General features: G+C 40.3%; 1 protein-coding gene across 1 annotated transcript in view; it reads right to left on the bottom strand.

Moving 5' to 3' along the window:
- Positions 1 to 23,007, bottom strand: part of MAPK10 (mitogen-activated protein kinase 10) — a 360,072-nt gene that overhangs the window by 169,582 nt on the left and 167,483 nt on the right. The window contains exon 3 of the mRNA XM_075544072.1: positions 13,244 to 13,315. Within this exon, the coding sequence (XP_075400187.1) occupies positions 13,244 to 13,309 (66 nt within the window). The 5' untranslated portion in view covers positions 13,310 to 13,315. The remainder of the gene's footprint in view (positions 1 to 13,243; positions 13,316 to 23,007) is intronic.

Below are 23,007 nucleotides of genomic sequence, written 5' to 3'. Positions count from 1 at the left end.
AAATTCAATATGCCTTATAACCAAGAGATATTTTCAGAGCCTATATAGCCCCAGAATCTGATTTAATTTTATATATGTGTGTGTGGGTGTGCGCGCGCGCGCGTGTGTGTGTGTGTGTGTGTGTGTGTGTGTAATGCCCTAGGTACTGGTAATCTGAACAAGCCATTTAAGATGAAATCAACTCCATGGTTATTCCAAAGGAGATTTTTCTCTGAGTTCCTTTGTTTGCTTAGCATTTACGTGTTTGCAAAAGGCATATAAGATCAAACTCAGTATGCAAAGTCCATGCAAATGAGTGTAGAATTTTCCAGTATTTCAGAATGAAAAATGATACAAAAAATAAATAAATTAGAAGTTATCTGAAATTTGCATGTATTTATGATAGTCATCTCATGCAGCTAGGGAAATTATTATATATACATATATACCAAATTTTACCATCTATCCATTAAAGTAATAGAATCTATTAGTAAACCCATCTAATAATATTTTATATCTATAAAGAAAACCATTTTAATTAGAAAGAGAGCCGACCATGCTTAGATTATTTTCTTAATTATGGTTTGGGTGAATTTTGGGGGCTAATAAGTTTCCCATTCAATAATTGATATACATTTTGTTTTGTGACATTGATTGTAATCCCCACAATGTAGCCACATTCTTTCCACCTGCTCCTGGTGTTCACAGCTTCTATTTGTCCTCCTCTCCTATCCTTTCCTGCTTTGTGAGTCTTATCCTCTGGTAAATGATCTCAGGTGCTTAATTGTCCTAAGTACTATATTCTGCCATAGGGTAACTGTTTATACATCTGTCTGTTGTTCGGCTGAAGTGGAACCATGGGGTGAGTTCATTTCCAGGTCTGAAGGTGACTAATGGCCATAGTCCCAGCAGTGCCACCAATTTCTATTAGTCTAGGGACTTCTCTGGCTTCATCCAGGCCCTTCTATTGCAATCTTTTTTTGGCCCAGAGTGCTACCTGGGGACTGCCTGTTCTTAGAGTTGTTTTTCTCCCTCATCTGGTTTTCTGGATGAGTTTCACCTTAGATGACAGCTCATAAGCTTTTAAGACCCCAATTACTATGCACCAAAGTAGAATGTAGATTATTGTCTTTTTAAACCTTGTTATGCCCATTAATCTTGATTTCTCCTTTAATAAAGCCAGGTCCTGAGCCAGTCAGGTGTATCAAGGTCTTTGGTTAAAGCGAAGAAGGGCTTTGGTTGCCCTCGGGGTATTTGGTTTTCATAACTTTTCCCCTTCTAAGGTCAACTACATTCATGGTATATTTGCTCATGTAATTAACTAAAAAGAAACTCACAGCCATCAAGTCCATTCCGATTCATAGCAGCCCTGTAGGAAAGGATAGAACTGTCCCTGTGGACTCCCAGGGTCTCCAAGACTAACTTTTTATGGAAGTAGAAGGCCTTGTCTTTCTCCTGACGAGCAATTGGTAGCTGCGAACTGTGTAGGAGTCCAACATAGAACCCCTACAGTACCACATATGTAGACATATATGTTTGAGAGAAGATATTTCTATATATGTATTCTCCATTAGGGGTTGACATGTTAGTGGGTGTAGCCCCATTCATGCTCCTCCTCATCAGTACCGCTTGCATATCTAACTGCAAAGCACACTAACACAACAAACAAAAAGAGCCCTAGCTACATAATTGGAAGAATGTACTATGTTCCGAGGTGGAAAGCGTTAACATTGTATAAATGTCCCTACTACCCTAAAGTGATCTACAGACACAATACAATCTTGATATTTAATCCATTATCATTTCTTAAAAGAATTTGGAAAAACAAGTCACTAACTTTATATGGAAAGAAAAGAAACCCCAGATAAGCAAAGCATTACCAAGGAAGAACAAAGTAGGAAGCTCACACTTTGGAGCTAAATACAGTCATGGTAGTCAAAACAGCCTGGTATTGATACAATGCCAGAGCACAGACAAATGAAATCGAATTGAGGTCCCAGAAGTAAATCCATCGTTCTGTGAATGACTGATATTTGATAAAGAGCAAAGATACATTAAATGTAGAAGAGACAGTCTCATTAACAAATGGTACAGTCAAAACTGCAAACCTTTTTGCAAGAGAATCTCTTATCTCACATCACGCAAAAGATGAACTCAAGATGTATCAGACACTTAATGTAAAGCCCAGAACTATCAAGATCGAGGAAAAATGGGAAAAATTAAGGACCCTAATATATGGCATAATTAATTAACAGTAATAAAAGTGCATAAACAACAGAATAAGACCTAGACAAATGGGCCCTCTTAAAAATTAAACACTTACGCACAGCAAAACACTTCCCTATGTCCTGCTGGATACTAGACGTCAGGAAGAGATAGATGACAGCAAATATGGATGCATAGCCAAGTGTGGTGAAGAAATCAGATGGTGCCCAGTTTTCAGAAAGAGTAGTGTCTGAAGTCCTAAACTCTTACCTTAAATCGAGCAGCCATCTAAGTCAGATGTCAGCTAAGTCAACATAAAAGAAACACACCAGCTTGTGTGGTCAAAAAAATATTAATAATAATAATTCATGATTGTTGGGGGATGAGTTATATCATTCCAAGTACCCCAGTTTCCAAAAGGTCATGCATGGGAGTGACAGCCCAAATCCATTGCAGAGTCCCCAAATAGGTTAAAGCTCCACTGAATTGTTTCTGATCTTTACCAAGGATGTAGATGATCTTGTGCTCAGGCTGTCTTGAAAAGTAAATGACCTCCACCCCTCTCCCGCCAGCCAGGGGAGGGGCAGTCTTTCTCTTGGGGACCTGTCTGCGTGTGTCCTGAATGGAAGTCTCCCTATTGAGTAGAGTACGTGGGGTCTTCGATCCATGTGTCATATCCTATCAGTCTCCTCCTGACTGCCTTGGTCGGAGAGCCCTTGAACAATCTTGTAGGCCTTTCTATCTAACAAAGTACGTGTCCCAATAATGGTCCCATTCCTGTTTCTGTAGTCCCACGGGTAGCTGTGATGTACTAATATGCCACCAATCTTGATTCTGCGACAGGTCCCTTTGTTCCATGCCATAGTTTTCTAGCTTCTCAGGTGTGAGTCCTCCATCGCCATTGTGACCTCATGTTAATAGCCTCCCACCTCCAGGTGATGTGTCTCTGCTTTTATGCTGTCTTTGACTCTATTAAAAATAAATGTTTGACTTAAATTAAATTAAAAAATGATAAAGACTTCCCCCAAAGAGTTAAAAAGGAATCTATAGATTGGGGAAATTATGTGGGGCAACAACATACCAGAAAAGAGGATAATCTCTAAAATGTACACAAAATTTTAATATGCCAACAGTAAAAAGACAACCATCTAATTTTAAAAGTAGCAGAGGACATGAATAGGTACTTTAGCAAAGAGGACTACACATGGGCATCAAATATATGAAGAAATGTTTGCACTCATTAACCAATGGAGAGATGAAAATAAAAACAGTGCGAATTAATAGCAGTTTATAAAACAAATCAAAGAACAATAAATGCTGACGAAGGCGTGGAGAGGCTGAAATCATGACACAGTGCTATGCTTATGCAGGTTATTTAGATTTTCTGTGCCTCAATTTTCTCATCTATAAAGAAGAACTAATAATAGCACCTACGTCAGGGGACTGTTTTAGAAGTTAAAATTAAAAGATATCTGTTCTAATTCCTAAACTAAAATGCTTATTTTGAAGGCACATATCAACCTCTTGATTAATGTGAAATTACATAATTGAACTCTTAGCCTCATTGACACTGTTAATGGTTTTCCTCTTTGAATCTTTCTCTCTCCTTAACTTTCATGAATCAACCCGCTTGGTCTATGTCTTTGAAAGTCTGTTGTTGCCAAATCCAATAGTAAAATCTTGACATCCGTTCCCCAAACTATTCAGTCCTAACTATAATTCCTCCCACCTCTGGGAAATAGGCTTCCCTCTGGAAATTTGATGTGTCTCATGTGTCTCGGTGGGTTCCAACGTTAATCAGAGAATCTGGATTATATGAAGAAAATGCAAAATCAGCAGAAAGCTTATAACAACCTGTAATATGTGGATGGCACTCCTTGATTGCTTCAAGAGAGGGGGACGTGTGTCACCTGGTGATGAAGACCAAGAAGTGCACCTTCATGGAGATCATAACTCAATGTAAAGGAAACAAAAACTCGCGCAACCCAACTGGACCAATCGGTCACATCCAATAATGATAAACGGAGAAGATTGAAATTGCCAATCATTTTGTCTTGCTTGGATTCACAATCAATGCTCATGGAAGCAGCAGTCAAGTGATCAAATGACACATGCTTTGGGTTAATTTGCTGCATGAAACCTCAAGTGTTTAAAAGCAAGAATATTTATTTGAGGATTAAGGTATGCCTGACCCGAGCCATGGTATTTTCAATTGCTTCAGATGTGTGTGAAAGTTAGACATTGAATACGAAAGACCTAAGAAGAACTGATGCATTTGAGTTATGATGCTGATGAAGAATACTCAAGGTACCATGGACTGACAAAAGAACAAGACAATTTGTCTTGGAAGAAATATAACCAGAATGCTCATTAGAGGCAAGGGTGGTGAGACTTTGTCTCCCATACTTTGGGCAGGTTATCAGGAAAGACTTGAATTAGAGGGGCAGTAAAAAAAGAGAAAGGCTCTAGACAGGATGCATGGGCATGGTGGCTGCAACAATGGGCTCCAACCTTAAGAACAAGGTGAGGGGGGGAGCTGGACCGGGAGGTATTTCCTTAGACTGTACACAGGGTCACTGTGAGTTGGAACTGACTTGATAGCACCTAACAACAACAAATGTGGATGCCCTAGCCCCGATCTGTCATCAGAACCTCAGACCCATAATCCTTATTGTTCAGGAGATTATAAAGTCCCTGTGACTTTGTGGCCATACGTCCTATTATATTGTCTTGTATAGAGGTGGTGCTTGAGAAAATTTATGAATGAATGCTTAATACAGTCTTGAGCTGCCATCTAGCCAGTGATAAAACTGGCAGCCTGACAATAACTCTAGCCTCTTTCCTAATCAAGCTGACTCTAATTCCAATGGATTCCATATTTTCTAATATTTCTTAAATCAGTCTTCTGTTTCTACTTCCTGAGTTCATATACTTACTATGTCTTGCCTGGACTGCATGTTGACCTGTCTTTTAACCACTCTTCCAGATGCAATCGGATTTCCACTGTGAAATATAAAATCTGGTATGCCACCTTCCTTTTTAACATTTTTAAAAAGCTTCACAAAGCTCTTTAAAAAAATCATTTTATTGGTAGCTCTGACAGATACCATATATTCCATAGCTCAATTTCATCAATAGTATTATTTAATTGTTACCACAATCAGTTTCAAAATGTTTTATGTTTTCTTGAATTTCTGGATATCAGCTCCCTTCTAGTCCTTCCTCTCACCCCCCACACCCCCAGAAACCCTTATCCATTTATTTGCCACATTTATACCATCCAATATGTCCATTCATATACCGTTCTGTTGTTTGCTCCCCTTGGGTGAGGTTCTGCAGTCATCAGTGCTATCAGCTCCCTGTTCTCCTCCCGCCCCCCTGTTCCCACACCCTCAGGGATCCTTTACTCCTGTTACTCTTTCTGAAGGGTTATTTCTCTTGGCTTTCATGTATTGAGTATCTTAAATATACAAATGAACATATGCAAGTCTAACATGATTAATAAAGAACTAGAAGATAGTTATGTAATTAATCAGTGCTATACCGTACGGTGGATTGATTTATCAGACCCTCAAATTCTGCAAATGAATATAATATATGTACTCAGTAAAAATACATTGGAAAAGATGAACACTGAAGAAGTCAATTAATAATCAATCAGTTCTTATATATCTTCTTGACATAAATATAAGGATGAGTGTGATAATAATTGTACAACTCTTCTTGATATGGTTGAATTATTGGTTTGTATGACATGTGGACGAAGTGTTAATAAAACTGTTAAAAGTTAATTAATTGAAAAGATATATCTAAGGAGACACATAGCGTTTCTGTCCATAAACAATGAAAGCTCAGTCTCAGCCCAGTACCTTTTAGTTCTAGTGCTGCATGAACGTATAATAGTTTATTACTTAATTTTAGCCATCTGGTATATGTTTTCAAATTCACAAAATTAATCATAACTCACTCAATCATCAGCATACTTTTAAAGAGGGCAGTTAGTTAATAACTGTTAGCTACATGCAAGATAACAACTTATTTGTTATTACAAAACAACCAGATCATAATTAAATCTATTAAGCTACTCTCAGAGGAGGTTAGAATATTGCAAAATTGACTTGATTTAGAAAGATAAGCAAATGAATTTCCACTCAGGAAGTGTGTTTTCTGCTTATCTTCCATTTCCATTTTTTAAATTGAAGAAGCAATTATTTAAAATTTGCTGAATTGGATCTATGTCTAGGCTAGAGATTTAAGGACAGGGCAGCTCTGTGCCTGCTCCAGAGGCAGTCACCATGGACCAGATGAACACAGAGCTGAAGGAGGCCGAGCTCACATCAGGATGTGATCAACGCTCTAGACAACAGTGGGTTTCCAACACCCAGTCTCTGAGTTAAAATCCTGACTCATCGCTCCAGCACAGCAGAGTTGCAAAAATTAGCTTTTATCACAGGTTTTTAAAAAATTCATAGAGTGAAATATAACAGTTCTGTGTTTTGTTTAACTGATAAAAGAAGAGGCTAAGAAGCCTTACCTATTTCTCAGGAGCATCCAGAATTTTTAAAAGCAGCTTCAATTCCCTGGCGGCCTATATATTTTCATAAAAGATTCATACCAGTGGAAACTATAGATTATTCTTTTCACTGTCTGATAATAAAAAGAAGAGATCCCTGGTAGTGTAGTGGGTTGCATATGGGGCTGCTAACCACGAGGTCAACCATTCAAAACCACCAGCTGCTTCACGGACAAAGAGGAGGCTTTCTCCTTCCACAGAGGTACAGCCTAGGAAACTCACATAGGATGTTCCATCGTGCTGTACAGGGTCACTGTGAGTCACAATTGACTGATGGCTGTGAGTTTTTTATTACAAGTGAAAAATAATTTGATTGTAAAGTTTCTATTAAAAAGAAGAATTTCTCCCAAGTATATAATAAGAAACTTCTTTTCTCTAAACTATTGAAAAAGTTGCTTTTCAAGTTTATGTTTGGGTTTTTTAAAGTAGCAAAACCAATTTGAAAGCTTTAAAAACTTCAATGATTCCAATGTTCTTCAAATAATTCAATTAAGAATGAAGGTTAAAATTTTGTATATATTGTAATTATTTTATGTTGGTGCATACTATCTAAACAAAGTTGTGTGATTTATTGACACCATGAGAAAGTTATAAATATGAAATAAAGAAAAAAAGCTAGAAATTATGACTCAGGAAACTAGTTTCTGGTTAAACCAGACGCTTGATTAATTGTTCACATGTTACATGAGGTCTTCAAGTATTGCCTGGAAGGCAAGAAGTTTCTAGCAATCAAATCCTCCAGCATACCAAAGGGTCATGTGATAACCTAGAAATTATACAGTTCTAAGGAATACACTTTTTGACAGTGCACACCTAAATACTTCTGCCTCTAAAAGTAAGGGCACCATTTCCTTAAATTGCAAGAGTCCTAAGTGAGATAGAGAGTCCTAAGGAAGATAAATAAAATAAATGGCAATTTCAAATAAAATTGCACATAGGAAGTAAATTAAAAGCTCTAAGTCTCAACTGGAAATGTTTTTTTAATGCTTACTTTATTTATTTATTTACTTTGTGTGTTTTTAAAACAAGTTACAGAATATGCATGCATATTTTCTAGCTACCGAAAGCTCGGTGTAAGCAAGAAAAGCCAGACTCGTTAAGAAAGCTCATGCTCCACTCCTTCTCTGTATCACTTTCTTTAAAAGAGCTCCCACTGGAAAGAGACCGCTCACATTGCCACCGAAATGTGGAGTGAGGATTTTAAACTTTCATAAAGCCTTTTTTTGCCTTAGGAAAGCTAAAATTTTGTGATTTTTTAAATTGATGATTTTTGAAGTGCAGCTATAATCGCGACCTATTTAAAGTGTGGTGCCAGCTTTTCTTTTCTTTGTCTTTTAAGCATTAATGCCCATATCAATGGAAGAATCGTGGAGACCAAAGAAATAACTCTCAGTCACATAATTTGTAAAGCTCAGCTAGCCAGCCCAGAAAAGCAGCCCCGCTCACTTTCCACCTAAGAATGATCATGGTTGCAACTGATGATATACACCCAACATATATTATTCATTTAGCAACTATTTGGTGAAAACCTACCCTATAATTCTTATTGTTGGGGCACCTCCATCACCCACAGCCATTGATTCTGACTTATAGTAGACTCTGTAGGACACAGTAGAACTGTCCCATTGGGTTCAAAGGCTAACAAATCTCTAGAACAGAAAGTCTCCTCTTTATCCCAAGGAGCAACTGGTAGAAGTGAACCACCGATTTTGTAGATAGCAGCTCAAAGCATAACTCACTATGCCACCAGGACTCCTTTAAATGTTGAAGTTAACCGAGAAAAAAAAAAGTGGACTGGTAAATATTTAACAACTGCTAGGCTCAGGTGGGGAGGAGAGGACTGAAGTTGTAATATATGTTGGTTTTACTAATGTAAAAACTCCTATCATGCAAGCTTTCATACCACCCCCTTGACATCATTGAACTCGGTGTTGTAAAGAGATTTGCAAAGTCAGCCTTTTGTGAGTCTATGTGAGCTTATTCTAACACACCACTGGAAAAAAATGCCTACCCAAGTGCATTCTATTGGAGAGAGACGCAACATACTCGTAAAGTACATATTATGTCAGATTTTACGGGTGTTATGGGGGAGGGGGAAAGTGAGCCTAAAGGCTAGGCAGTATTGAGTAGGATGGGAAATTTTAAATAAGCATTCTGGAACTCTACTCTTAAAATGATGTCATTTTTTAAATGCCATTTAATTAAAAACCCACAGACGGTGAAAGAATGAACTCAATAGGTAGCAGAGGGAGAACATTCTATGGGAGATTGGTGACCAGAACATTCCAAAGGAGCAGTTTCTAAGTAAGGCCCATTAGAGGTCTTTATAAAGATTTTGGTGATAGGAAATCATCGAAAAACAATTTTCTGCTTTGTTGTTGCTGGGTTTTTTCTGTTTACTTTTAGTCAAGAAGTGACATGATTTGACTTACTGTATATACTCAAATATAAGCCGACCCGAATATAAGCTGAGGTGTCTACTTATTACCTGGGAAACCAGAAAATCTGATTGACTCGAGTATAAGCCTAGGATGTGAAATGCAGGATGTGAATTAACACAGAGACCAGAGGGGAGAGACGGAGCGCAGCCACAGACACATCCTTACCAGTTCAGCTGCCAGTGTAAGTGAATCACTACGGGTGCTCCTGCAAATTGGAGCTGGCCACGTCACAGGATGGCTCTGATTGGTTAGATGTGAGTAAACAAACATTCAACACCATGCAGTGTCAGTGGGGCTTTGAATGAACAGCGGAGGAATGGCAATCACCTGAGAGATGTTACACTTTGCTGGGGTACCCCTGACCCGTGTAAAGGCCGAATCCCAGTTTTTCAGCACCCTTCTTTTGCTGAAAAACTCAGCTTATACACGAGTATATATGGTATGTTATCAGCAAGAGAACAATTAGCTGTGGGCAGAGATTAATATTATTGCATAATCCAGGCAAAACAGCAAAACAAAAACCACTGGTCACTTAGAGCAGAGTAATAATGCAGAGAATAGTGAGAAGTGGAAGGTTCTGCATATATTTGTCCCAAAGGTGACTGTGAATTTTATTCTCAGTAACTTTAAAAAATGGAATTAGTATTGAATGAATTGGAGCAGACAGCAAGATCCACGGTTGCATTTAAAGTGCACCCAGTTGGACATACTTATTAACAGAGGCCTTAGATATGATAAGAATTATTCATGCCCTGGGTGGCCTTTAAGTGGTGCATCATAGAGTATTTCCTATATTAAGCATCAGTATCCATTGCCAGCTGTGAGGGATAATTCAGAAATTTAAAACGAATGCTTTCCTATTTGAAAGCCTGTTCCTGACCTCAGGCTTTCTTCTCCAACTGTCTGCCTCCCTCTACCATCCACCCTCTTTTGCCACCCAGTTCCAACCTCCTGCCTGGTCTCGGAACTTCAGCGTACTGCACTGCTCTAAATGTTCATGGCTCTCCTTGTGTAGGCCAGGCCTCCCAACAACCCATCCACATGAAAAACACCCTCTTGCCCCATGAGCAGTTTCTACACATTAGGGACTATTTTCTTCTAATCCAACCTTCTACCAAACCTGAGAAATTTTTACCCAAAGGCAGAAAGGACTAAGTTGATGGGGGTGCCCTTGAGAGCCATTTCTTAATGATTTTTCACCCATGAAAATGAATCGTTAGGTCCTCAAGGAAGACTTCTGATTGTTGAGTTTATTGCCCAAGGTGCATGATGAGGTTTGTTTTTAATGTAGATGTGAGAAGCTTGGACAGGGACAAATTGTAGAGCCTGTCATTTTTGCTAGATAGGCCTTAGCCTATTTGGCATCTGGGCAGGGAAAAAGAGGAAGGTCTTCAATGAGATGGATTGACACCATGGCTGCATCAATGGGTTTGGGCACTGGAAAAGTTGTGAGGGTGGTGCCGGACCGGGCACTATTTTGTTCTGTGGTGCATAGGGTCGCAATGAATTAGAACAGACGTGATAGCACCTAACAACACTAGACATCCATTGGAGCTGTAGACTAGGCATTTTGGGTGTATGGATCCATTTTCAGGAAAAGGTTTGACCTGGAAATGTAACCGTTGGAGTCTTCAAGATTCCCGTGATCATTCACCCAGTTGGTCTCAATGGGAGCACTAGGAAAGTGGGTACGATTGTGTTTAACAGACGCTTAGAGAGTGTTCAGGAAGCCATTGTAATGCTGTTGGTTCGCTATTGGGCTACAGCCTGGTCCATGCAAACACACTAGCCACTCAGGAGGAGAAAGATGAGGCTGACTGCTCCTAAGAGATCCACGATCTCAGAAACTGTGTAAGATCACTAGGAGTCAGAATCACCTCCACGAAATTGGGTTTGTTTGGGTTTATATAACGCTTGCTATGTTCTAGCACTGTTCTTGGTGCTTTGTAAGTACTAACCAATTCAATTCTAGGAACAACCTTAGGAGGTAAGACACTATTCTTCCCCACCTCCTCCCCCGTTACAAAACAGGAAAATGAAGTCAAGGTTAAGTATCATCTCCAAAGTCACAGATAACTGCTACAGCTGGGCCTTCTAACCAAGGATGTCTGGGCCAAAATTCTTGCCAGAGAAGTGGTCTAAAAGCCTATGGTCTCAAGCACCCCGAGAATGAGAGGCCTGGGGAGAGGAAGCCTTTCACTGCGTCCTGTTCCCACAGCAGCGTGTCTTCCTTTCCCATGGACAGACTGACTGTGCCCGCGGCAAGGACATACAGCCATGTTTTGCTCCCCTTCACATATTTTTTCTATTTTCTAAAATAAAAACTCAAACCCACCGCCATCCAGACCGTAACTCTTTACAAGAGTAGAAAACCCCCTCTTTCTCTCTTTCTAAAATGGGTCACAGTACATCTAGGATCAGAAAAGAGTATGCGAAACTGATAGAGGCTGCAGAACCATCTCTTGCAATGCCTTTCGATGGTCATGTGCCACTTTCTTTGGGCAGCACATCTCAGAGAAGCGATATAATGATATGCATTGCAGAAAAAGCGGCATGGCCTCTCTGTTTGAGGGTTTAATAAGGTCGCCTACAATTTACTGCCCAAATCTGAGCAGTTCCTGGGAGTGAAAATCGCCACTATTGATTGCACCACAACGACAAGTTTAAGTATGAAGACCCAGTTGCCATCAAGCCAATTCCAACTTATGGTTCTATCTTCGGTGTCAGAGCAGAGTGAGGCCACAGGATTTTCAATGGCTGGGTTTTCCGAAATAAACTCTGAGTCAACATGTAAAGCCAGTTTTCCCATCCACAGCCCAGAACATGAACTGTTTGCACTTCTAAGGAATTTGGGTTTTAACAGGGACTTCAGAAAACATACCAATCGTGTAGGTAAAGACCCCGAGAAGCCCTTTTCTTAAAAGAATTGTATCAGCCCCAATAAATTGTTAAAAAAAAAAAAAAGAACAGTGTTTGCATGAGCACAATGTTCTGGGAGCATTTACAAGGATTATTGAGGCCCTTTAGCGGTCTGCAGTCAGTTAACATACTTTTGTTTGCTCTTATTGTTGTTTAGCCTTTTAACTAACTACTGTTTGGAACTCTCCTTGGACTTACTTCCCCAGAGTCCATACTGACTCATAGAGACCCAGCCTATAGGATAGGGTAGAACTGCCCCTGTGAGTTTCCAAGACTTTGCCTATTTAAAGGAGTCAAAAGCCCTTTCTCCTGAGGAGCTGCTGGTGGCTTTTGAATTGCTGACCTCGCAGTTAGCAGCCCAATGAGTACGCCCAACACCATCAGGACTCCGTTGTGTGCAGCTGGGTATCAGTAGACAAACTGAGTGCCTCTTCTTTGTCAGTGTATATGTGTACTAGTGATGCTTTAGTTAGGGCTTCACTCATCCCTATGATGAGAAATTATGACATCGGATTTCAGCTATTTTGATTAAAGCCCCATGCCAAGATTTGAAAATGCATACTAAACATGTTCAATATAAATGCGATCTGGGAAGAAAGGGATTTACATAGATGCCTCGCTTTACGGCACTTGGCTTCACTGTGTTTCACAAACAGGGAAGTTTTTACAAGTGGAAGGATGGTGGCAGCCCCACATGGAGCAAGTCTCTGTCATTTTTCCATCCGATCTTTGTGTCACACTTTGGTCGTTCTCACAGCATTTCAGGTTTTCCATAACGCTATTGCACACTTAGTAGGCTACAGTATACTGTACACATAGGTTTCATGTACAGTGAACATCGGAGTGTGACTGACTCACTGAGTTGAGACGTTAGCCTACTTGCGGTGGTCTGAAACAGAACTGGGATTCCTTCATTTATAATTAGTGAACACAATGCTCTTCATGGCCATTCTAACTTAAAGGGGCTGAGTAAGAAAAAAATAGATATGGGTGTCCACTTCTACTTCCTATACTGCTTTTAATATCACAGATACTAGCTTTGGTGTGGAACCTAGACAAGATGAAATGGCAAATGGAAATACAAGGGAATATACTGTACCTTGTTTGACCTGTAAGGGACACACACCTGACAGAAGGCAATTTTCACATCCAAGGTCGGCTCACTGCAGTAGTACAAGAAATGGAGGCTCATAAATACCTACAGGGAGACAAGAGGGGAGCATAAGTTTTCCAAATGTTCTCATGATTATTTTTTATTTTACAGTACAAATTTAATATCAGTGAATCATGCACAAGGTGTCATTCAAAAATTGTGTATGGCGTTTATTCAAACCAACATATGTCCAGAGAAGCATCAGATCCTCTTCAAAGTTATAACAAATAAATAAATAAAATAAGGAACACAAGCTTTATCTCCTATCGTCAACATCAGACTTGGAACGATCAGATCAAAGCAACCAAGAAGCTAAAGGTAAGCACGGCCTGTTATGCAGCACTTCCGTTCTGGGTGTCTCAGTGCAACAAATCACCTCAAAATATGCTACGCTGTAGTATAGAACCAAAGGACTACATAAATACAATATTTATAGTGGAATTCCATGAAGTACTCGGAATAGTTGAAAGGGTGCTTTGTCTCAACAGACGTGGATTTTTCAAACATGATACTGAGTAGTTAACAAAGCAATTTTCAAACGGTATGGAGATTACAATCTTGCTAATGTAAAATTTTTAATTAAACAAAAAGATAATATAAAGAAACTTGGGCATTTTATGAAAACTAGTGGAGAATACCTGTAAATGTTACATTATGTACCTCTCTGCTATCTTGGGATGTCAGTGTCCCACTTAATGGTGTGTGCTGGTACAGCCGTGTAACTGTTCAGAAATGAATAAATGTTCAGGGATGCCAGACCACTGTGAAGTGATGCAGTCCAGTGGTGTGATTGTATTAAACTGTTTCTCTTTTGTCTTTTGCATTATGACGAATCCTTGTAAATATACTTATGCATTGTGTGTGTGTGTGTGTTGGATGTGTGTTTTGGGTGATAGACTTTTCAAGTGCAAACCTCAAAGATTTCTCTTCTGTGTTATGAACCATAAGGAATTCTTTTGTTCTAGAAATGAATTCATTGTAGCAGGCAATTGCTTAGAACGCCCACTCCTTTTGCTTGCTTGCTTTTGACAAGAGGTCTGATTCTCACAGCGCCCTCCCTTGCACATCCCCATATTTGTTTGGAGGTATGATATTGGGACTATGCTAGTGCTGAAGAGCCTGAAATTATTTTTCTGAAATACGCCCCACATTTTAGAAACGGACACTTTCAGGAATCTAGAAACCTAGAGCACTTATTTTCTGTAGCCGAGTGGGAGGAAGAGTTTGGGAGGAGTGTGTGGAAGATCCCTCAGAGGAGCGTCCAGTGTTGTGGAACCGAAAGCTCGTGTTGATGGTTGCAGCACTGACTCTGACATGATCATAAAGGATGCTGGAGCAGTCCACTTAGCAGAAGACAGGGTTGAACCCAAAGATGATGACAAACAGATGAAAGCAAAAGAAGGCTGGTGAATGGTGTGAATATTTCTCCTGCTTTGAAAATATAGTGACCTTGCCTCAGCAATATGGAACATTTTACCCAGACTTGAACCATGATGATGTAGAAGTCGATTCTATTTTGTCAGTGTTTACTGAAAATTACAAAAGACTAATGGATCTCTAGGCAAGCCAAGAGCACACAATATGATACACAAGGCAGGCAGGAGGCAGGAGATTAGCTCACTAAACAAACACTACTAGCCTACACCTTTAAAGGAAGAAGGCATTCATCTCAGTGCATGTACCAGTGGGGCATGTCTCGCTGGAGTGCAAAGATTATGAGTCTGGTGACCCTGCTTGGGTGTTTCTTTGGTGCAGAACGTAGGGTTACAAAAAGAATCAATAAATTAACCTAGGAAATGGATAGAAATAAGAAACCAAAACATAAAAATAAAACCGAAGTTACTGCTAAGGACTCCTGGAAGACTTGCTCTTTCTCCGTGTGCCACCAGGGCTGCAGAGTGAGCACAGGAGAAAAGGCTCCAGCCACTTCCAGGATTTGTGCCCAATGACCCAAGCTCTCAAGAGCTCTCTCTCCATCGCTACCTAGAAGAAGTGGATGTTCCATCAGTGACCATCTAGGAAAGCCTGGGGCAACTCCAAGGCTGTTTGTTCTTCAATGAAATAGTACAAGTTCCTGTGCAAATGTTTTTCGCCTGGCTGACCCATGAACTAACTTTGTACGTCAGTTTGAGATCTCTGCTGGAAAAAAGGCACAGACAATGACTCATCTCCCTCTGACACAGTGTTGTACTTGAACTCTGCCAGTCACGCAGTCTATTCTCTTAGGCTCCTTGCTTAACTTTTTCACCTCCTACTACTAGATGAAAAGCCTGAGTGAATGGCGATTCTATGGAGGAGGTACCGTGGGAGCTCACAGAAAGCGACTCCTGGACAAGAGGAAGAGGGAGGTAAATTAGAGCAGGCAGAAGTTTGGTGTCCTTCAAAAGGATGAGTGTGACAGTGAGGCGGGAGGACAAGAATCCTGTAACAGTTCGGGTTGTTAGTGTTCCACAAGCCAAAGAACACCCTAGGTGTCCAAAGAAAGGATCAGGATGGCTAATCCTCAATAATCAATTGCACAAGAGCAGGGACACCCTGTGCATTAACCAGAGGTAGGAGGGGTACACAATTAGAAAGGTGCACTCTCAAGTTGATGTATTTTCTTATTAAACTTGGCCTTGTAAATGGTTCCACAAGGCGGAACTGTAACAATGAGGGCAGATATGACCAGCATCTTCAGGCTTGTTCTCATTAAGCAGCTGACTATGGACCAGAAATTAAAAGGAGAGTAAAACCCTCCTTTCCTAAGATGAACAATCCAGAAGTAAAGGAAAACAAGACAACCCCATGCCACAGCCGTGAGTCAATGCTGACTCACAGGGACCCTTGCGCACAGTAGAACTGTGCGGTATGGTTTCCGGAGCTGCGAATCTCCGTGGAAGTACGCTGCTTCCGTCTGTTCCAGCAGAGTGAATGGGACCCTCTGGCCAAGCCACCAGTAAGTGGGGTGCGGAATGACCTACAACTCCGGCAGCCTGGAAAACCGCTACCGGTCAAAGACTCTCGAAGGTGGGGCACAGAAGGTGCCCTGAGAAGGAATCTTGAGCAAGCATTATGTGCAGCCACGGAAGGTGTTTTTATGTGTGACCTCATGTTTTAAAAGCTTTCACAGGTGAAAACAGTAACAATGTACAATCTACCAGGGGGTTATAGGGGGAGGGGAGTGGGAGAAAAAAAAGAGCTGGTACCGAGGGCTCAATAGAAAGTCAACGTCTAGAAGAGAATGAGGGCAATATATATATATATACACAAACATGTATATATATATATACACAAACATGTATATATATATACACACAAACATGCCTGATTCAAGTGATGTATGGACTGTGATAAGAGTTGCACGAGTCCCCAATAAAATCATTTTTAAAAGGTTTCACAGAATAAAACTCCTACCATAAAATGATGTTTCTAAATGCCTCAGCCCACCAATCCAGCCCTGAGTCCAGTGGGTGAAATGTGCCTCACATCATAGTTATCTAAACCAATATTGCCTAATAAATATTTTAAAGAACTAAGTGACTCAGGATTCATTCTACTACTAAGGAAAAATGCTAGCTACAAAAACATCAGGGGAAATGAAATTACTTTCAAAGCGTTTGAAATATTGTATAATTGAACATGTTTTACAGAGCAGATATATTGTGGATCGGTGGTGATGTCAACTTAGATGCTGGGTTATTTAAGAATAATGAGACACCATCAGAGAAGCCTACAACTGTCCCTGACATATACATGATACCCTTCAATCTACATAGCCGAGTTGCCAAGAATAAAGCAAGAAAAGTTCTAAGAAGACGAAACAGTCAAAGGACACTTGTTGTTGTTGTTAGGTGTCGAGCAGTTGGTTCCGACCCATAGCAGCCCTGTGCACAACAGAACACCACACTGCCTGCTCCAGTGCTGGTCTCCCACGTGTTCCTGTGCCTGAGCCCATTGCGGCAGCTACAGTGTCCACCCATCTGACTGGGGCCTTCCTCCTGTCCACTGCCTCTCAGCTTTAAAGTCAAAGACATATCCAGAGAGGGAATCGAATGCTATGGTTGACACTTGCCCTGGGCTATCTGCTGCTGCCTGATTCGATGCCACATTCTTCTTCATCTAAATCAGCCAGGACACGGATCAATAATTGGAAAATATGGCTTTGAACACAGAACTTCTACCAGAGATTGGATGATAGACATGCCAGTAGGAGGAACCAATTCCTAGGCAAGAGCATCACACGGGGAAAGCAGAGAGTCAGGGAAACGAGGAAGACCCAAAGAGGTGGCCTGACACGTGGCTGCACCTAGGGAGCAGGACTGTGGAGACAAGGCAGGGCGATGCAGCACTTCTTGCTGCTGGGTGCGGACGGTCACTGTCAGTCAGAACTGGCTGATGGCAAAATTCTTTGAATAAGCTTTGAATAAGACTTTCTTTTTCCTTTGCTATCCTCTGTTGACTTATTGGACTTTGACTTTTTATTACTGCCTTTTCTTCTATTTCTGATGTGAAATTTTAACTTATAATAATAATAACCCTATCTGGATAAGGCAATATATGACAAAATAATGATGTATAAATTACCAAGGGCACATGAGGGACGGGGGAGCGGGGAGGGAGGGGAAAAAAAAAGAGGACCTGATGCAAAGGGCTTAAGTGGAGAGCAAATGCTCTGAGAATGATTGGGGCAGGGAATGTGCGGATGTGCTTTATACAATTGATGTATGTATATGTATGGATTGTGATAAGAGTTGTATGAGCCCCTCATAAAATGTAAAAAAAGAAAAATAAATAATAATAACCCAACATGTAATGATTTATCCGCTTTACATAGAGTCGGTACATGTCGCAGTATAGGCCCATCCCCTCCTCAATTTCTTGTGCTATTGTTGCCATGCACTTTATTTATGCATATATTATATACACCATAAGATATCACTATTTTTGTCTTACTCAATTTAATATTTTTAAATGACCAGGTAAGTATTTTACATGTACTCACATATTTACCACATGTATGACTCACATGTCATTAGGTTTTACTCTCAAGCATTTATATTTTTTGGCACTGTAAGAAAATGTGCCTTTTCCCTTTTCAGTGATTATTTAAAATAGGTTGCTCTGGGGTTTTCCTGCGTGCACTCAATAGAAAGATCTTCTCTGGCACTCTCTTCCCAGTCCCCCCAGTCTTCCCACTCCCTTTGTCCATGCTCCTGCTGTGGACATCCTGTGCTCTTGACTGCTTGCCTATGTATCTGTTCAGGGTTGCATATGGCTTTCTGCAGCACGGTAACCATGTTTTATTCATGTCCTGGCCCCTGGGTGAGCACTAGTCTTGGTGTATAGTTAATGTTCAATAAACGTTTATGGAATGATAGCAGAGCCAAATGAAAAAGAACCTATTTTCTTCTCTAGCACAAAGCTAAGAACTTACATTCTCTCCTCCCTGTGAGTTATCAAAAACTGTGAGGCTAACAAAGGAGGTGTTTGCAGTCCTGGGAGGTATTCACAAGTCATTACTGAACAAGCTTTTTACAAGTCATTACTGAACACTTCAGCAAGGTTTCCCGGCCATGATGCTTCAGTTGTGTACTGGTGAACTGGGCTTACGGGAAAGAATAACATCGAACCTACACCAGAAATGAACAATATGTTTTAATTTTTACTGGATGCATCCTTTCCCTATGAATAGACAGCACCTGACCTTTCTTGTTTGCATTACAGAGACTCTGAATGCGGTGGCGTGGCTGAGTAAGTCACTGCGCACTGCGGAATCATCATGTTCCACAAAAGACACACTGAAAGAATGATTATCATGAAAATCCCAGCGAACTAGAGAAAACCTGTCTGGTAGTTTCATGTCCTGACAGCAGGGGCACCATTACACAGCAGCAACATAAATAACCCTGGCAGCAGCTCATTATCATTCAAAACTAGAATTAGTGACAATAGCTTGGTGTAATATGGGCCCTGGAGGGGCTTGAAAGAGGAAGAGGTGATCATTAGGGGAGCTTAGTGCTTTCCATTACGGGAGGGGGGGGCTCTTCCGGGAAAAGCTCCATATGTGCATTTCTTGCTCTGTGCCTTACAGCCTCCTTACTGTACGCTATAAGAATTCATGGCTATTCTGAGCAAAGCAGAGGCCGAGTTACATGAATGAAACGAGCATAGAAATTCACGAGGTTAAACTGGTACACAGGGGCTGTTGGCGAATGAGGTAACCATGATGTGTTTGAACAGCACCTATCAATTCTGGAATTCTTTTGTGTGTGAACTGTGCCAACTACACCACAGGAGGCTTGAAAAGCTTCACATGCAAAAGACTTACCATATACACTCGTGTATAAGCTGAGCTTTTCAGCACATTTTTTGAAAACCTGGGGTTCGGTTATACATGGGTCAGTGGCATGAATGGATGTCATCTGCTCAAGCCCGACTAACAAAAGGAGGAAATCTCATGAAGCCTGACATAGAGTTAATAGCAAAGTGGGCTCGAGAGGCATGGGAAGACATTCCAGAAAACATGGTGCGACGTGCCTTCCAGAAATGTAGTATTAGTAATGCTATGGATGGCAGTGAAGACTGCGCTTTGTATGAAAATGACAGCAGTGATGGTGATGATGGCGATCTCAGTGAGGACAGCGTCTATGATGACCTCACACCAGCTGAAGCTCTGCACTGGGATACGGATGATGATGAGGAATGCAGTTTTGAAGGATTTTAACTCTTTACATTTTAGCTTGGTTGCTGATTGAGCTCAGGGAATAGCACTCTTAAGGCATCATTGTTGATACCTTATTGTTTTTGTTGAACCTATTTTCCACTTACTGTGCTGGTTTACTAATGTTAAATGACTTGCTGTCCATTTATTTATGTTTTTATTTAAAATAAATATTTAAATACATTACCTCACTGATGTCTCAATTTTTAGTAATTTTATTTTCGTTGGTTTTGATTATTGAAATGCACCAATAGCTTCTGCATTTTCCACCCTAGGCTTATACTCGAGTCAATCAGTTTTTCTGGTTTCCCAGGTAACAATTAGGTAACTCGGCTTATACTCGGATCAGCTTATATTCGAGTATATACGGTAAATTGTTCTGGGAGGCTTCAGGATCCCATGATTTGTCTTTGAAATGCAATATATGCAAGAAAACAACAAATAAACAGTTCATTAAAATATATGAATAATTCTAGGTAGGTATACAGCTAGAGTGATCGATGGATAGCCACATTATTGTTGTTGTTGTTGTTAGATGCCATCAACTCCATTATGACTCATAGCAACCCTGAGTACAACAGAGGAAACTGCAGGATCCTGCTCCGTCCTCACAACTGTTACAGTCGAGCCCATTGTTGCAGCCACTGTGTCAATGCATCTCCTTGAGGGTTTTCTACTGTTTGGCAGCCTTTCTGTTTTACCAGGAGCCCTGGTGGCATAATGGTTACGTGTTGGGCCACGATCTCTCAGGGCATCAGTTTGAATCCATCAGACTGCTTCTCAGAATAAAGTAGGGCCTTCTATTCCCATAACGTGTTATTGTCTTGGAAACTCACAGGGAAAGTTCTATCCTCTCATGGGTCACTGAGTCAGCATCAACCCAGCAGCAGTGAGTTTTTGTGGTTGTGGATTTGGTTTTCTCCTTTACCAACCATAATGTCATTTCCAGGGATTGATCTCTCCTGATAACATCCCCAAAGTGCATAAGAGGAAGCTTTGCCATCCTCACTGCTAAAAGCATTCTGACTGTACTTCTAAAATAAATCTGTTTCTTCTTTTGGAAGTTTATGATACTTTCCATATTCTTTGCCAGCACCATAATTCAAATGCACAAATTCTTCTTAGGTCTTCTTTATTCAACGTCTAACTTCCACATGCGTATGAGGGAATTGAAAAACACCATGATATGGTTCAGATGCACCTTAGTCCTGAAAATGCCACCTTTGCTCTTTACACTTTAGGTAGGTTTCATGCAGCAGACAGGCCCCAACACAGTTCACTTCTGGACTGGTGCTCCCTTGAGCACTGATTGAGGATCAAAGAAATGAAATCCTGGACAGCTTTAGTCTTGGCTCCACTCATCGCGCTACCTGGTGGAAGAGTTGTGAGAGTTGCTGCTTTCTTTACACTTATTTTAATCAATGCTAAAGTCTATGACCTTCTATCATCTAAGGCAGTCCGTGATCTTCATCAAGAAGCATGCCGAGACCGCCTTGCTTTTAGTAAGCAAGGTTGCCCCATCTGCCTATCAAAGATTGTGAGCGAGCCTTCCTCCAATCCTGATGTCACCTTCTTCTTCACATAGCTCAGCGTCCAGGATTATTTGCACAGCAAACTGTTTGAGTGTTAAGAAAGCTTACAATGCTGACAGAAACTCCTGATTTTAAGCCATATTCAAACCACTGCTTCTTGGTTCATGTACAAATTCTGCCTGAGAAAAATGAAGTGTTCTGGAATCCCCATTCCTTGTGATTTTATCCACAGTTTTCTGTGATCCACACAGCCAAATTTCTTTGCAAGAGCAATAAAAGACAAATATTCATCTTTCTGGTATTCTCCACTTTCAACCATTGAAGTCAACAATGACATCCTTCTTGACACATCCTCTTCTGAAGGCGGCGTGGATTTTTTGACAAACTCCCTGTTGATATACTAAGGTATCTAGGTTAAATAGACACAGTTGAACTAAAGAAGCTGAATGAATGAAGAGGAAATTTCACATGAATAAAAGACGGAAAATATGAAATAATGTGAGATAAAGATCATACAATAAGAAATTCCAAAGTAAATCTAGAGAATTCCAGAAGAAACAAATAAAACCAACAGAACAGGCCAGGGATTTTATGTGTAATGATGATGAGCTTATATCCTTAATTGCTGAAAAATATAATCACCAGGCTCCAAAATGTTAAAATAAATAAATAAAATAAGAGGAGCCATAGTGGTGTGGGGAAGCACCGGCCTGCTGACCACAGGGTCAACAGCTTGAAACCGCCAGCCTCTCCCAGGGGGAAAGATGAGGTTTGCTCCTCCCATCAACATTTACAGTCTAGGAAACGAACCCACAGCAGCAGTTCTCCCCATCCTACATGACCGCGAAGAGTCAGGCTGCCTGGATGGTGGTTAGTTTGGTTTGGGGTTTTATAAACATAATGGGGTACAATACCCAAAACAGTGACAAAATTCAAAACTGCCTAAAAGTTAGGCTCAGAATTTCACAGAACATTGATATTTTGACTGAAGGAAATTGATGCAATGACATATAAAAGGAGGAAAGGTGTTACTTTATAAACAAATTGATTTTAAGTGAAAAATAGAACCTGTCTGACAAGAGCCATGAGACATGGAGAGAAGCCCAAATAGGTGAGTTTAACCCAAATATGAATAAAGAGTATGACTCAGAATGAACTCCTCAGCACACAATAAAATTCTCTGATTTTTTTTATGACAAAAATTTTGATAGCAAGGGTGGTATGATTTGAAATGCAATTACTTGCTACAGATTTTGATGATGTCTACACATTATTTCAACCCATACACTACTTACTTAAGCAAGATTTCTGGATTTAAAATGGATAGTTTCTATTAATATATATATATATATATATAATACAGAGATTATTTGAATTAAAAGAAAATGAATTAGTATTAGGACTATCAGCAAAAAAGGTACACAGAGGAAACAAGGGAGGTAAGCAATGGCTCCTCCCTGTACTATGATAACTCAGTATATGATAACTCAGTATATCATAAC

The sequence above is a fragment of the Tenrec ecaudatus genome, chromosome 3 (genome assembly GCF_050624435.1).
Source record: "Tenrec ecaudatus isolate mTenEca1 chromosome 3, mTenEca1.hap1, whole genome shotgun sequence".
NCBI lineage: Eukaryota > Metazoa > Chordata > Mammalia > Afrosoricida > Tenrecidae > Tenrec > Tenrec ecaudatus.
The sequence above is the reverse complement of the archived record's forward strand: the minus strand, read 5'-3'. Positions and strand labels throughout refer to the sequence as shown.